At 40.5% G+C, this 17307-nt stretch overlaps 1 protein-coding gene across 2 annotated transcripts in view; it reads left to right on the top strand.

The window, feature by feature from the left end:
• Positions 1-17307, top strand: part of OSBPL1A (oxysterol binding protein like 1A) — a 250172-nt gene that overhangs the window by 78070 nt on the left and 154795 nt on the right. Inside the window, exons 5-11 of one of the 2 annotated variants that reach the window (XM_036244357.1) lie at positions 1538-1649; positions 6417-6502; positions 7588-7732; positions 15660-15721; positions 15806-15850; positions 16859-16932; positions 17039-17102. In XM_036244357.1, the coding sequence (XP_036100250.1) occupies positions 1538-1649; positions 6417-6502; positions 7588-7732; positions 15660-15721; positions 15806-15850; positions 16859-16932; positions 17039-17102 (588 nt within the window). Of the gene's footprint in view, positions 1-1537; positions 1650-6416; positions 6503-7587; positions 7733-15659; positions 15722-15805; positions 15851-16858; positions 16933-17035; positions 17103-17307 lie in introns of both variants that reach the window. The other variant, XM_036244356.1, reaches the window with a different exon arrangement.

Here is a 17307-nt window from a genome sequence, read left to right as displayed (position 1 = left end):
TTGTAAAATGTGGTAGTACATTTTATAAAATATTCAGTCATGCAAAATCTCCTTATGGACCCTATATAATATCCTGGAAAACATGATACATTAGGTGAAAGGAGTATAACATAAGCAACTGTACCATATAAATAAAATTGTTTTTAAAAAATCTGAAACTTATGCATAGGAAAAATGATTAGAAAGAAGTACACTAAAATGTTTATAGTAATCAGCCCTGGCCAGTTTGATTCAGCGGTTAGAGCGTCGGCTCGCAGACCAGAGAGACCTGGGTTCAGTTCCCACTAAAGGCACGTACCTTGGTTGCAGTTTTTCCCTGGCCCTGGTTGGGGTCATGTGGGTGGCGACCAGATGTGTCTCTCTCACATCGATGTGTGTCTCTCTCTCTCTCTCTCTCTCTCTCCCCCCTCTCTCCCTCCCGCTCTATCTGAAGATAAATGCAAAAAAAAAAAAAAAGTCCTCAGGTAAGTATAAAAAAAAAATGTTTATAGTAATCATATAATGACTAGGACAATGAGTATTTTGTTTATTCAGTCTGTGTTTCATAGATTGTATTTAAACATTTTTACTACAGTTTTTGAAAAGAATGCAGGAAATTTTACTGTCCAAAGGAAAAATGAAACTCATGGGAAAATGTAACATGTAATGAATGACATAGCATATCACTTCTTAGGTATCATTGTACCATCATCCGAGGAGTTAGACTAGCACTGTGTTCATCCTGCCTTAGTGTAGACTAAAGAGCACCTGTCACCACCTCCCCTCCCAGGGTGCTGCGCATCCCAGGAAAACTAAGCATCAGCTGTCTAATATTCTCCTGCAGAACCCTGCATTCTTCTCTATTTCCGCTGCCTTGTTAAGTTGTATAACTGAACTGGCCCAGTGATACTGGACTTGTATGTGGTATGAGTAATATATTTGAAATTCCTAGAAGGACAGTTAGCCACTTAGAGTAAATATGAGTTATGTCGCTTTTCTCCTTCATTGTTTAATATTGACTTTAAGAGATTGTATGCTTTATTGTAAACTGTTACTTCAATAGTGGTATATCCTCTCAGTCTATATCATTTTGGAAAATAATGTTCTATTTCTTATAAACATCAAAATTAATTTAAAAAATCTAGGTCTGTTGGGAAAATTATTTTTTCAGTAGGCTTTGGAAGAATAATGTTAAATGAATGTACTATCTGCTATAATTTGAATAATATCTTTGTTAATATACATTAGTTTGATCACTTGAATCAGTTTGGTTAAAAACAGATATAATTTACTTAAAAATCAATTATAGATGTTAGAAGTTGTCTTTGTTAATTGGCAGTTGTTTAGGCAATCATTATTACAATTAGTTGAATTGTATTCAATTTATTGTAGTTACTTAGTATTCCCTTACTGTAGACAAAACTGATATGTTATGAGAATTCCTACATAGTACTTTTTTCTATTGTACAAACTCAGTAGTAACTAGTAATTTGTAAAAGGGCTGTAATACAATAAAATCTTGGTTTAATAATAGCTAAAAATAATTTTTCTTTTTTAGGAGTTGGTAATGCTTCTTTTAGAATATGATGCTGATACTACTATTGTTAATGGGAGTGGACAGACAGCAAAAGAAGTCACTCATGACAAAGAAATTAGAAACATGCTAGAAGGTAAATCTTATGGATCCTAACAGAAATAGCATTTACTTTAATTACAGTCAGGGATCAGAATATGGGTAGAAATTGCGTCTAACATGCCAAACGAGATGAACCAAACCTGTGCTCTAAAGTTGGTGTAATTTGGGAGACACAGAGTTATCTATTTGAGAGTTTCCTCAAAGCTTTCAAACCCTTACCTTGATAGAACATCACGGCAAGTTTTAAAAATCTGTTTTTCAAAAGTGGAAAATTTGGGACATGATGGAATGCGGCTGATAGGCTGCAGAAGCGTGACAATGGCGGAGTGGAGTGCAGGACAGAGACACTGTGGGGGCGCAGCTGCTGGCAAGCATTTGATTTGAGGGGGGCATGGCTGTGGCTGGCTCCATTAGCCAGCTGCTAGTAAATTCTTGATCAGCTTCATCCTTGTGAACTTCAGAGATTAAATTGCACTTAAGACATGTGAGTCTGCAGTGACTCAGAGGGATTTCTCTGAAATAGTTTAGGACATTGGGAAGCCGTTGGGCATTAGGATGGCCAGGGCTTTGCTATAATTACTTTTTGGTGTATTTCTGTGGTGGAGAAGAGAAGATTGTGTCATTACTACTTTTTGAATAAAGATACTGAATTAGAGTTGCAATTTCACACATATCTTGTGTTTCTTTCCTTTGGAATTCAGAGAGGGGCAAGATAAATTTATGTTTAAAGGGGTTTGATTTCTTAATTATTAGTATTTTTAGCTATGTAAAAACCAAGATCTTGCTTTTTATTACTTTCCAATTGGCCTTGAGAACTAAAATCTCACTTGTCTAGTTACAAAATGTCCTCTTGTCAGACATCTTTAGATCACTGTCTTAACACGCTCTGCATTTACAGACAAATTGACACATCTTCTGTTAGACTGTATTGTGTTATTTTGGGGAGAGCAAACATATTAAATATGATCCCTGCCCTTCAATGAATTGTAATCTAATTGGGAGGATAAGGTAATGCCTTTGATCCTGTTCTATCATTTTAATGATAACAAGATCGGAACCCAGAAATGAGGTTCTCCGAACAGACTAGAATGTTAGTTTAGCCTAACAAGTTGACAGTTAATATGGCCAGTTGTAACCCATGTTCTAAGGCTTCCCCAGGGCTTAGTTGACTTTATAGGCACTTTGATTTATCATGAAATATGGTTCTAGCCTGGAAAATAGAAGTAGAAAATCAGGTGATTCTGCTGATAAGATCACCTTAGCCAGATACAGTAGCATTTATGGAGAGCATGTGCAATGGGTCAGACTGTAGGAATACATCTACCACCCACTCAGACCATAGGTAGACCAGAAACTATGTCATAGAGTGATGCCCATAGAGGCAGGAAATGTTTCGTCCCAGGAAGACAGACTTTGGTAGACACAACACAAGCATGCTCACGTATCTGAAGAGCTATTCGGAGGAGGGATAATCTTCCCTGTGGTAGACCAGGGCCAGTTGATGGACTGCCAGGGAGTTTTTTTTTGGGGGTGGTGGGGGTGGGGGGTCCAGTGTATTGTAATAATGGCTTGGGTTGCCTTGAAAGGAGGGCTTCCTGAGTTTTCCATGATTGGAGGTATTTGAGAGAGGGTAGATAACTACTTGTCAGGCACTAGAGAGGAATATCTTCTACATATAACTTGGCTTTTTAAATTTTATTTTGAGAAATTTCCAACCTGTGGGAAAGTTTTAAGAATAGTACAATGAGCACTGGTATGTCCTTCACTTAGATTTACCAGTTATTAACATTTTACCACATCTGGCTTATCCTTTTATGTATTATTTAATGTCATTTATTTGTTTTTCATTTATTTTGCTGAAATGGGAGTAATTTGCAGATATAGTGATATTTTGGCCCTAAATATGTCAGTAGTTATCTCCTAAGAAAATGATATTTTCTCATATAATTATTCTGATCAATTTCAGGGAATTTAACAATATAATACCATTATATAACACACAGTTTCTATTCAGATTTTGCCAGTTATCCAAATAACATCCCTTGCAGAGTTTTTTTTCCTCAGCTCAGGATCCAGTCCAGAATCCCACGTCACATTTAACTTTCACATCACCCTAGTCTCCTTTTGTCTGGGTTGATTCTTTAGACTTTGTCTTTTATGGTCTTGACCTTTAGGAAAAGGAAAGGAAGGCACGTGTACAGTTGTTTGTAGAATGCTCCTCAATTTGGATTTTATTCTTTTCATGTAATTAGATCAGGATATGCATTTTTGGCAGGAATGTCCTGTAGGTGAGCTTGTTTCCTTTATGAGTGCGTCACATAGGAGGCATACAATGTCATTTTGTTCCACTCCTGGTACTGTTAACTTTGATCCTCTGGTGGTCCACTGTAAAGCTACCTTTCCCCTGTTGTAATAAATAATCGGGGGGAGAAAAATGGAGAACCATGTACATGTCCTGTTTATCAATAAGCATTTAATTGCTGGTTTTAGCATTTATTGATAATTCTTGCCTGAATCATTTACTGCAATAGAGATTTGCTGTTGTCAATGAAGAGCATTTGCCCGACTCTCACCTGCATTGCAGGTGCACTGCTGTTTCACCTGCCCTGTGCATGTGTCTGAGTGTCTCGTCAGGTTGGACTTGACCATGATTTCTGCAGTTCCTACTATGGATTCTGGTTGAAATGAACGATAAAGAGTTTAGTTTATAGTCATATTAAATTTAAAATTAATAGGACATGATTTTTTGGATGGAATATTTGCTTTTCATTTTAATCTTCACCTGAGGATATGTTTAGAGAGAGGATGGGGGTGGGGGAGAGAGAGAGAGACACATTGATGTGAGAGAGAAACATAGATTGGTTGTTTCCCATATGTGCCCTGACCCAGGATCGAACCCACAACCTGGTATGTGCCTTGACTGGGAATCAAACCCACAACCTTTTTGATGTACAGGATGACACTCCAACCAACTGAGCCACCCAACCAGGGCTGGAGTCTTTGCTTTAAAAAACATTGAGTTGTAGAATGTATGGATAAAAGTATACCTCTTGAATGTATAGCTCTGTTTTCCCAAATGGAACACCTCCATGTATGCAGCACTCACATCAAGGAACAGACTTACCAATACTCCAGAAGCCTCACCTCCCCAAATTGGAATATTTGTTTTTCATTGGATAGATCAACCTCCTTCTTGCAGTGTCCTGAATGAACTCAGGGCAGGAAATGTCCAGAAACCCAGGACAAAAACACACAGTTTTCAACTCCAAAACTCTATTTTTCTTCATTTATGAGCCTAGACAATCTAGAAGGAAACATCAGGATGCCCTTTACCTCTCTTCCCTAAAGTCTAGAACTAGCATTTTTAAGCATTATTTGATTATTCGATAAATATTTATTAGCCGGTGTGTATTGTACCCAACACTGGCATCAATGCCTCAGATCCACAGAAGAGTCGGAGGAGGTGCCTGACCTCAAGAGTGACTGTGAGGGGATGAGGGACACGCCGGGCAGCACATGCAGTAGCAGAGGTGTGGGCAAGAGGGATAGGGACGCGGCTATTCTCAGAGAGCTCCCGGGCCAGTGGCCATAGAACCGGTGAGGAAAGACCGAGCCCGAATCCCCGCAGAAGAAGGCGTGTGGAGACTTGGCCTCTTTCCTCCCAGGTAGAGGGGGTGGTCTGGGTGTGGAAATAAAAACATGAGACCAGAAGATGATGGCATGTAGCAATGTTAGTAGTTTCTTAAGGCAAAGTTGAACTAGTTCCAGCTCTTTCTGTACTCTAGAGATATGTTCCCTGTAGTTGAAATGTGATGGCATGAGTAGTGTCTTGTGTAACAGCACATAATTACAAACTATTAATGAGTGTTCATTATTTCTCAGGAAGGCCTGAGAAACCTTTGATAGCTCCTCCTTTCGGCATTTGCACAAGATATTGTACACATTTTAAGTGGGATTACTAAGCCTTTCTGTGAAATTGCCTCTTTTCTGTGAGCCAGAGCAATTCAAATCTAGTGGAACTGAGCCTTATTACATATTCCAGTCTCTTAGATCAGATTGCCAGCTGCTCGCATTCCCTGCAACTGTGATTTGGGAAGCTGCGTAGCGTAGTCATAAGAGCACGGACTCTGGAACCAGCCTGCCAAGTTCAAGTCCTAGCTCTTCTACTTCTTGGCTGTATGACTTTGGTTAAGTTCTTTAACCTCTTGGGCCTCAGTTTCTTTATCTATAAAATTGGGTAATAGTAACACTTCATAGAGTAGTTATGAGGATTTAACACTTGTAACGTGCTTTGAATAGCACTTGGCACATAGAAAGTGCCATAGTATTTGTTAAAGAAATACATTCGTATTCCTATGTGGAAGCATGTAAGTATATATAAATCTAAATATATTTATATGGTTTGTACATTTTCCTACCAATGCTATTTCTTACTACTTTTTACGTTCTAAGGTTCTGGATGGTATGAACCCTTCTCTCTACTTATCTACCTTTCCAAGGCAGATGTGTAATAGTGTTTCAGCATAAGAAAATAATTCATAATTATGTGTGATGGGTATTGTAGTGAGTTATATATTTAAAGACCTCTGAATTGAAAACAAATTCACTTGAACCTGAAAGAAGTTAAAATCTGAATCTGAAATGTAAGGCAATGAGAACAATAACATCTAACTGCATTTGAACTACAGTCCAAAACATTGTGACTTTATTCTTTATGCATCTTTGTAATGAATTTGCTGATAAGATCCTGACTAGAAGTAGAGAAATATATATATGTGTTTTCTTTTTTTTCTTTTTGCAGCTGTAGAAAGGACTCAACAAAGAAAGCTTGAAGAATTACTTCTAGCAGCAGCAAGAGAAGGCAAAACAGCAGAACTCATAGCTCTGGTAAAAAAAAAAGAAAAAAAAAAGTGATTTCTTTACATTTCAGGAAAGTTTTTACTTAATGTCAACTTTATAATTTAATAGCATTGTGGGACTAAAATACTTGATATCTTAATAATAGAATAAAAGTCTTTAAATATCTAAAAACACTAAGCATGGTAATAGCTTACTTAGGCTACATTTCAAATGCTGATGTTTTCCTCTGAATTTCTGATATGCACCCCTACCTTCTACTGAAAACCTGATGGATTAAGAATCTGAATTTTCAAGGCAAGTACTTAATTAGCATAAGGACAGTTTAATAGTGAAGCGTAATGTACAGGGTCCTATAAAGGAGCAAAGTTCTCTAATTTTGATGGGCAATTTCTGAAAGATATGCTATACTTCCAGGAAGTAACATACAAAGAGGGGACAGTATTTTGGAATATTTATATCATGTTAGAACAGACTGAAAGCTTTACCCATATTCTTCTTAAGAGACCTACTTTCCAGTTTCCATTTCCTGCACAGTCTCATTGCACATGAAACTCTAAATTGGCCCTAAATTCAAGACTGAAGCATTGACATTTGCTTTAAAGTTACTTCAGCTCATTCGAAAGTCCTCTTTGGTTTCCAAACATAGTGCCTAAAACATTTTTTAGCTTTATGAAATGGAGGCTACATAAAGAATTTTCTAAAGGAGTGAGCTGGGAACCAAAATTCAGTTGAACTTCAACATTTGTACATCCAACACTTACAGTTTTAACTCGCCTCAGTGACTCTGGTAGACCGATTTATAATTTCACTGTCACAATGTGAATTGCAAGACTGGCAGGAACAAACAGTCTTAGTGCAATCTTAATGTGGGTGGGAGGCACTGGTGTAGTGTGTGGTGTCTGTTGTCCGCGGAGTGCGGGGCCTGAGATTTCATGGCATCTTGAGGACAGCATGGAGAGGGGAGTGACATGCCTTGGCTGGTTTAGTGAGCAAGAGCCACATGCCAAGGAGCCCGGATGGCTTCCGCTGAACATTGTCACACCTTCACGTGTTTTACGGGAGAAAGTCTGTCTTTGATATATAATTCTGCATTGCATTTCTTCAATTTGTAGCTCAACAGACCCAATCCTCCTGATGTTAACTGTTCGGATCAGTTAGGAAATACACCCTTGCATTGTGCAGCTTACCGGGCTCATAAGCAGTGTGCCTTAAAGCTTCTGAAAAGTGGAGCAGACCCTAATCTGAAGAACAAAAATGGTAAGCATGTGGGTGAAAGCCACTGTCGGTCATTTTGAAGCTATGAAAGAAGTCAGTACCGTAGAAAATTAAGTGTTTTGTTTTAGTGTCCAGTCGTGATTAAACTATATGGTTCCTCTTTAATTTTGAAGTTGAGACATTCACACAAAAAAAGAAATAGCCTTACTAAAATATACTTCCCAGTTAAGACTTCAATGTTTAATAATGCGTCCTCTACCGGAAGTGCTAATGATGACTAAGATAGATTCCCCCCTCAAGGGAGAGATAACTACAGTTGAGTCTCATTATTTGCCCTGTATGTTCTGTAAGGCTGTCGTGAACACTGAATTAGTGAATATGTTGTTCTTGGGGTAGTGCAGAGTTAGGTTCCTGCAAGCCTCTGGTCACAATATTTTTGTCTGCTAATCAGTCCATCACCAGCTTTATGTGTGTTTCTGTTTAAAAACTCCTGATTTCATGTATATTACTGATTCATTACCCTGAGCGCACTGCCAACAGCACTGCAGCACAAGCCTGAACAAAGCTTGTCTAACACATCTTCTCCACAACACACGCCGCAGCCTGCTTGTGCTTCAGTGCACCGGATACTGCTTCAGCACCATGCTTGGCAGCGGGTTTCAACAGCAAAATCACACATGAAAGGCCAACAGTATTTAAAATGTGCCACTAGGTAGGCCCTGACGAGGAAGGACTCTTGTTTACAGTTCGAGAGCTGAAAGAAGAAGGCAGGGATCACCTTTTCTGCCTCCGCTGGGAACATGTACGTCAGAAGACTCAAATTTTCTTCCACTCTGGACGTGCCATGAATGATGCCTTCTGCATGTTGCACGCTTGTTGAAGGTTGGGATAGTCGGAAATAACTTTATAAGGAACAGGTGTTTGTATATACCCTGAAGCCCTAATAGGGTTAAAAAATATCTAAATACGTCTGCTTGTACCTCAAACAGAAGTCCCCCCTTCCATATTTTTTTCTTTGGAGAGGAAGATTATGAGCAGAGGCATTGAGGTGGGAAATGGAAGTCAAGTTGAGCTGATAGCACCCATCCAGGTGTGTGAAGGGGAGCAGTGCCAGGTGACCCTATACACGCAGATTAGGCTGGCACTGTGGAAAGCCTGGAAGTGCTAGACTGTTTACCCCTTAATTTAAAGAAGAACTAGATGAGCCCTGGCCGGTTTGGCTCAGCGGTTGGAGCGTTAGCCTGCGGACCAGAGAGTCCCAGGTTCAGTTCCCGCTAGGGGCATGTACCAAAAAGAAAGAAAGGGAGGGAGGGAGGGAGGACAGACTGACTATGTGAGCAGTGGAGGGATGAGGTGCTTTAAAAAGAGTAATATGTCTGCAGTGTCTAGGAGGTTGTGACAGGTCCCGGACTGCAGGGAGGGAGCAGTAGACCATTGAAGTAGTCTTAGGGGAGAGGTAATTACGACCTGAACTTGACTGACATCCATGGGAGTAGAAGGAGAAAGAAAATTAATTCTACAGGCTTCTGCTTTTCTTCTCTTCCCTTGACTTGCCCTTATCCTCCAGACTGGCACTATCAGTAGATATATAATGGCATCCACATATGTAATTTACAATTTTCTAGTAGCCACGTTAACACAGTGAAAAGAAGCAGATGGAATGAATTTTAATAATGTATTTTATTTAAAGCATTATATCTAAAATACCATATCAACATGAAAAGAATTATTAGTGATATTTTACATTTCTTTTTCGGTACTGTGTCCTTGAAATCTGGCGTGTATTTTACACTTTAGAGCAACCTCAGTTTGGACTAACCACATCCCAGGTGCTGAACAGCCCTGTGTGGTTGGTGCCCACCATACTGGACAGCCGCTCTCGACATACCCCCCTCTGAGGCCCTCACTTCATGCCGCCCTAACCCTGCATGTACTCTTCTGTGCCAGAAATGCCCCTTCCCTGCTCGTCCATCTGGTAAACAAACCCTACTCTCACTTTGTTTAGCTCAGGCTCTCTTCCCCAGAGAGGCTTTCCTTGTATCTTTTATTTATTTATTTATTTATTTATTTTTCCTCACCCGAGGACATTTTTCCATTTTTTGTACAGATAGAGTGGGAGGGAGAGAGAGGAAGAGAGAGAGAGAGAGAGAAACATCGATGTGAAGGGACACATCAAGTGGCTGCCACCCGCACGACCAACCAGGGCCGGGGACAAACTGCAACCGAGGTACATGCCCTTAGCGGGAACTGAACCCGGGTCTCTCCGGACCGCAGGCGGACGCTCTAACCGCTGAGCCAAACTGGCCAGGGCTCCTTGTATCTTTTAGACATAGGTTCTTAGTGGAATAAAAGTTAGAACAATTGGGCGATGGAAAAGGGGAAGCACTCAGGAGACATGAAGGAAATGCCAGTTTCATGGAAGCCAAAGGAAGAGAGAGAATGCGGAGGAAAGGATGTTCTCACTGACATGTGTGGCTTAGATGGAAGGTACACTGAGAAAAGGCTGAGAATCCAGTGGTTCGGTGCCCGATGGGCCTTTCCGGAAGAGCAGTTTCCAGAGAGGAGGTGAGCAAAAGCTAGGTTAGGGCTGAGGACTGAGGAGGAAACGAAGAAGTGGGGGCAGCATTATTTTTCTTCTTCTTTGAGTCTTTAAGAACAGAAGGGATGGCTCCTTGGCCAAGTGGAAGATTTTCTTAGGTAAAGATAAACTTGAGCATGTTTAAAGTTAAGGGGGATCATGGCAATAGAAAAAGAGCTTGCTGATTTAGTTGTGACAGAAAATGTAACTTTAAAAAAGGAAATGCTTTGGTAACAGCAAAAAAAGTAGAAGCATATTTGGTAAAATAAGCTTCATTTTTTCTGGAGGCAATTATAAAGCTCAACCGAAGTACTAAAAAGAAAACCTGAAAAATGGGGAGAGCTACCATATTTTTGGTGGGAAAATTTAGCATTGAAAGGCTAACAATTCTCTCCAAATTAATTTATGAATTCAAAGCAGTTCCAGCCAGAATCCTCAAAGAGTTTTCACAGAACCTGGCTCACTGATTCTACATTTATATGACATATTAAAATCCTACTTTTTATCAGTCATCAACAGTTTTTCCATATTGTCCCTGGAAACAGTCTTCATGACTCACCTTCTGGATAGTAGTGACATAATATATCTCCCCCCCTCCAAAAAAACTCCAGTGATAAGGACAACAATTATTTATTTATTTTTTCCTACGATTAAATTTTCTTAGTCTTTTTTTTTTTTCAAATAAGGATGTTTTGAATTTTTAATCAAATTTGTTGATCCTCTTCTTTGATTTCTTCTAACCTTTCTAAGGTTAGTTAGAGACGTGGTAAATTCTGGTTTTCCCTAGTTTGTGTAATCACAGTCACTCACGCAGCAGACGCCCAGCTCTGCTGTGTGCCGGGGACCACTGAACGCGCTGGAGCTCCAATAGCGAGCAGAACCCAGCAACCCACACTCTTGGAGCTTATATTCTGGTGGGAGGAGATAGACAGAACATAAATACTCATGTATTGCCAGGCAGTAAAATGCAGAAAAATAAAATGAAGTGAGGGGGATGGAGAGTGATGGTATGGGGAGGAGCCGTCGCTTTGGAAAATAGCCCCCCTGAAGTGACCAAGCCCAGAGCTGGATTGAGTGAGGGAGTGAGCCCGAGGGTGGCTGGCCAAAGAGCCTTGAGAGCAAAGGGCAAGCAAGTGGGACAGCTCTGGGCTAGGACAGCCCTTGGCATATTTGAGGAAGGAAAAGGCTGGCAGGGTGCCTAGAGCAGGCAGATGGGGGAGGTAGGTAACCTCAGAAAAGGAGCCAGAGGCTCACCCCTGTTTGTGGGTGTGGTTGGAGGGTTTGAGCAGGGAGAGTGATGTGCCAGTGTGTGTGAGGCTGGGACATGTTTGCTAGTCACTTGCCCTTCCCCCCAGTCTTCCCCTTTCTGTTGTTTTGGTAGCCTTCCCCACACATTCACAGGGTCGGCTCTGTGTTCTGTCCTTTCGCTGCCGCATCTGTTTCTTCCTTTGACAGTATCGCACTTTTCATGATTATGTTTGTAACATTTTAATATCTGATAAGGTTTTTCCTCACCACTCTTCTTTTTGGAGGGTTTTCTGGAACATTTTTATCTGTTTATTCTTCCGGATAGCATTTCGATAATTTTCATAGGTTCCTAGTAAAAATATTGTTGGCATTTAATTGAAATTGCATTCTTTGTCAATTAATTTGAGGAGTGTTGACATTTTTACTTAGTTTTCCCACCAAGGGAAAAATCTGTCACACAGAATTGAAGGTCAGTTCATTCCTGTCTTTTGCTCTGTTCGCGGCGGTTGATAGGAGGTGTAGTGCAGGTTTGAAATACTGGTGTGGTGCCCGTCCAGGTAGGGAGGCGTCTCATTCAGTTCAGACGCATTTTGTTGGGTTCTTGCTGTGTGCCAGGCACTTGGCATTGGATGCAGAAATGGGGGCTCTGTGCTGGGAGATCAGCCAGTTGGCAGGAGCTCAGAATTTATTTTTGGTGTTAGGGCAGAATTCTATGAAAGAAATCACACTGCCGTCCTCCTCTCTGCCTGAAGGAATAATTTCTCAATGCCCTGTAGATAGAATGAAAATAACAGAGTTGGCAGACCTTTTTATAAGACATCTTCCTATGTGCTAACTAGAAAACTTAAAGTGGTTCTTAATTTCTCAGTTAACACTATAGAAAGGTTTTTCCCACTAAAGAGTCTATGGTCAGCCCCAGCTTTACCGATCAGCAGTTCTATAACTCTGCCTTTAAAATCAACCCGGAACCCATGGACTTCTGTCCATTTTTATTACTGCCTGTATTTTGCTACTAACTCTCTAGTCCAGACTAATATGTATCTTTCAGCTAGACTGTTATTACTGCTGTGTGACTATTATCCCTGCTTTTCTCTTTCCCACATTTACAAGCCATTTTCCACACAGCAGCCACAGTGACAGTTAAAGAAAATTTATTGTAGAAATGATCAAAGCTAAAAAAATAGAATATTATTAACTGATATACACATCACCTTTTTTCCAGAGATTATCAATAATCACCACTCTCCTAATGTTATTTCATCTATATGTATTTTATATTTATAAAAGATAAGGGCTCCTTTAAAAAAAGTGTGATAGTTGCACAACTCTGAATATACTAAAAAGCATTGAATTACACATCTTAAATGGGGGAATTGTATGGTACGTGAATTACATCTTGGTGGAGCTATTACAGAACATAGCCATGCTAGCATTATCCTATTAGTAATATTACAGTTTCTAAGAATCATCAAATAACCAAAGTTCACATTTCCCCGATTATCCTTACAATTTTTTTTTTTATCCTCACCCGAGGACTTTTTTTCATTTTTTGTTCAGATAGAGTGGGAGGGGGAGAGAGAGAGAGAGAGAAACATCGATGTGAAAGCGACACATCGAGTGGCTGCCACCCACAGAACCCAACCAGGGCCGGGGACAAACTGCAACCAAGGTACGTGCCCTTAGTGGGAACTGAACCCAGGTTTCTTGGGACCGCAGGCTGATGCTCTAACTGCTGAGCCAAACTTCCCAGGGCTATCCTTACAATTTTTTAAACATAAGTCAGATCATGTTACTCTTTTAGTTAAAACCTTTCAGTGGCTTTACATCTTATTTAGAATAACATTCAAACTTCTTATACTGGCTCACAAAGTTCTGACCTACAAAGCCACCATGATGTGGCTCTGTCTACCTCTCTGACTGTATCTTTGCCCCTAAATAGTTCCTGCCTCAGAGCCTTTGCATTAGCTGTTCCCTCTGCTGGAATGCCTTTCCCCTGTATTTTCTTTATTGTCCATCACCACTCATCCCCTCATTGCCCCCTTCCACCTCCACCCTCCCCACTCACCACACTGTTGTCCGTGTCATTGAAGTCTCTCCCCCCTGCCCCGTATTGTCCAAGGCTTGGTTCTTCCTTTCAGTTTAAACACCCCTTCCTCAGAGGCCGTCTCTGATTAGTTCCCCAATCCCGAGTCTGAACTGGTGTCCCATTCTCTGTCAGATCATTCACTTAAAAAATATTGGCATGGCATGGTTTATCATCTGCTTTATATCCTTTTCTATTAATTTATTGTCTGTTTTTTTCCTTTTTCCATACCCCCCCCCCCCCCACTTTTCTGTCATATTCACTGCTAAATCAGTCCCTAGTGCCTAAAATATTAATTGGTGCATAATAGAGTCTCATTAGGAGATAGTGATATAAAAAAATTGCAGACACATAGCAGGTGTTTGCTATTTATAAAAAGGGCTTTGTACATTGAGGCCTGCACAGGTCCCAACCTGTCTGTGGTTTGGGGTTGCTGTCTGTCTCATAGAGCAAAGTGGAGGGTTTTCTTCTAGGAAGACAAAGTCGTTGTCTTCTCTGAAAAGGCCTCCTACATAGATGGCCTTGGCCTCTTCCTGGAATAGGAGGGCAGGATTGAGGCCTCCTGGGTCTGCGTCTTCAGTGGAGGCAGAGAGAGAAGACAGTGGTTATAACCAGAAAGTCTGGGGTGTATTTACCTCCAGAACACGTTACTGTAACCCAGCCTGGGCTTCATGGTAGTCATGATAGTCAAAGAAGTGGATTCCTTAATAATAAAATAAGAATGTAGTTTTAAAAATAAGATTATTTGTAGCATCTATTACCTTACTGCATAAATAGAGTTTCAGTCTGATATGCTATTTTGGGAGGGCTATTTTTTTGTTTTAAATTTTTATGTGTAGCTTTTGTTTCTCTAGCAATTAGAAGCAATCTGAGGTTATGAGGTGATTTTTTTTTTTCCAACTTGCATCCTTCATGTAGTGTCCTGCTCACTTCAGAACTCAGTAAATAACTTCAAATTCGGTGTTTTGTTGTTTCCAAAACCTAGAGTGCTTGCATGTATGTATAAGGTTGAGAAGGTTACATTAATATCTTGCTGGTTTCATTCTCCATTGTCACATTTTCCTTTTGTCCTCGTTGTGGACCATCGTACCCTTAACATTAGGATTTTTATCTCTGCTGCCTGTTCTCCAGGGAGGTAGCTTCAGAGTGGCTGTGGGAGACTGAACAATGGCGCCATGAAGATGTGCTTAGTTAGGTACCTTGAGATAGGGAGCTGATTCTGAATTATCCAGGTATGCCCGGTGCAGTCACATGGATTCTTACAGGGAAGAGGCAGGAGCCTCCGCAAGTATCAAGAGAGAAAATGTAAGGATGGAAGCAGAGGCTAGAATGATGCACTTGGCAGAAGGATGGAGGGACTACGAGTCAAGGGATGTATGTCGGTGGCCTTTAGAAGCTGGAAAAGGCAAGGAAAGGGATTCTGACCTGAGCTGTAAGAGAGTTCATGTGTGTCATTTTAAGCCACTAAGGTTGTGGTCATTTGTTACAGCAGCTTTAGGAAACTAATACAGTGACTTAAGGCAAGAAAGCTTGAATGATCACAGAAATTGAACAGTGTTCTGAGGTTAATCTGACTCGTGGGCTAATAGTTAGCTAAGAAATTAGGCCATAAAGAATTGAGATGGCAACTTTTGGTTGATAATTTTGTGGGAGAAGAAAAAGGTGGAGTTGCTGGAATAATGAAAGGTTATTATGTGCGGCACCCTAGCCACTTTGGCTCAGCGGTAAGAGTGTTGGCCCTCGGACCACAGGATCTCAGGTTTGATTCCTGGTCAAAGGCACGTACCTGTGTTGCAGGTTTGATGCCAGCCCTGGTTGGGGTCGTGTGGGAGGCAGGCAATCAATGTTCTGCTCTCACATCGATGTTCTGCTCGCTTTCTCCCTCCCTCCCTCTCTCTCCCCCCTCCCCTCCACTCTCTCTAAAAAAAAAAAAAAAAAAAAAAGGAAAAATATTCTTTGGTGAGGATTAACAACAACAAAACTCTTATGTGCTGCAATTGCAGCATCAATTTATAGTGCAATGGAGCTCTTGACTTCCTTTATCCTTACATTTTACCCAGATCAGAAACCCCTAGACCTTGCCCAAGGTGCTGAAGTGAAACACATTCTTGTTGGTAATAAGGTATGTCGTAATGGATTACATTTATGTAATAATTTTTATTAAAATACGTAGATGCATTTTTAATGAAAATGTGTTTTGCAATAGGTCCTCTACAAAGCACTGAAACGCTATGAAGGCCCTCTCTGGAAGGTAGGTTGGGATGCCTTTTTAAAAAAAATCCTTTTTATTGATTTTTAGAGAGAGAGGAAAGGGAGGGTAGAGAGAAACATCAATGTGCAGAACATTGATCACCTGCCTCCTGCACACCCCCCGCAGGGATCCAGCCTGCAGTCCGGGCAAGTGCCCTGACCGAAATTTGAACCAGCAACCTTTTGGTGCATGGGTGTCCCACCAACTGAGCCACACTGGCCAGGGTGGGACATCTTTTTTAATTATAAAACTGGAAGGAATTCTCAGGTGTTCTGTTTTTGTTAAAAAATTTTCAATTATTTCTGAAGTCTATGTGATTTCCTCATTCTTGGATTTAGTGATGCAGCCGTTTTTGTACTTGCGGCAGTTACGTCTTTTGTGTTCATGGCCTAACACTTTTAGGTGACCAGAACAGAGTGGGGGAAATACATTCTTTTCTTACTTCATCACAGAATTGTAGTATTATTTTTGTTATGAGCACTGAACCATGGAGGGCTTAGGGAGAATTTAATATTTGAATTGTCACAGAGCAGACATATAAAGTCTTTCTGGTTCTAAAAATTTCTGTGCGTTTTAGAGTTCAGTTCTTTTCTGTAATTACTATTTTAGAGCAAGTGATTTCTTCTGCGCTTGTAAGCACTCCCTCTATATTTGTGTACATGTATGCTTGTGTAAAATAAGTTTAGGATAGTTCTCTCTTTTTAGAAGTTCATTCAAGACTTTGAGGAAATTGTCTATGAAGTCCACAACTGATATATTTCCTATAAATACCAGAACAGTACTCTCAGAACTGTTCCTCGTTGATCTTATCAGTGTGGCATTTCTTTGTTCCTGTCACCCTGTGGTGGGGGTGTGTTTTCAGACTGCACGCAGAACCCACGCCCGTGTTTGATCATTTTGTCATGTTCAGTAGTACTGTCTCATTGAAAGACTCAGAACTGTCACAGCTTAATTACTTCTTATCATCAATTATTTGAATCTAGAAAATCTTTGTCATTTTTCCCTTAGAGTTCAAGATTTTTTGGCTGGAGATTATTCTGGGTGGTGTTAGAACAGGGCGTCCTCTCGTGGTACAGGAAACAGTAAGTATTGTGATCGTTACACTTATTAAACTTTTGCATGTAAATGTTGAAAAATTAAAGTTTTCACTTATCTCTTTACCTTGATAATTTAATATTTATTTTGAAGGCCTGATGCAGTTCGTAAGATTTACCGCCAGGGGTGCAAACACCTAACCCAAGCAGTGTGCACGGTAGGATGACATGCGCTTCGCTCAGACCCTGCAGTCAGCTCGGCAAGCGATTCCTGCGCCTGAGCTGCCTTGTTCAGTTGCGGGTGGAGAGTACTTGAGAGCAAGTAATGGGGGGGTCTCCACTATAAAACTACCCAACTTTTATTTATCTTCACGTATTGTGGGATGAGAGATGAGTGAACCAAAAATTTATAAGAAATATATG

Source organism: Molossus molossus, unplaced genomic scaffold, assembly GCF_014108415.1.
Source record: "Molossus molossus isolate mMolMol1 unplaced genomic scaffold, mMolMol1.p scaffold_m16_p_6, whole genome shotgun sequence".
Lineage (NCBI taxonomy): Eukaryota > Metazoa > Chordata > Mammalia > Chiroptera > Molossidae > Molossus > Molossus molossus.
Note: the sequence above shows the minus strand (reverse complement) of the source record. Positions and strands in the feature narration are given on the sequence as shown.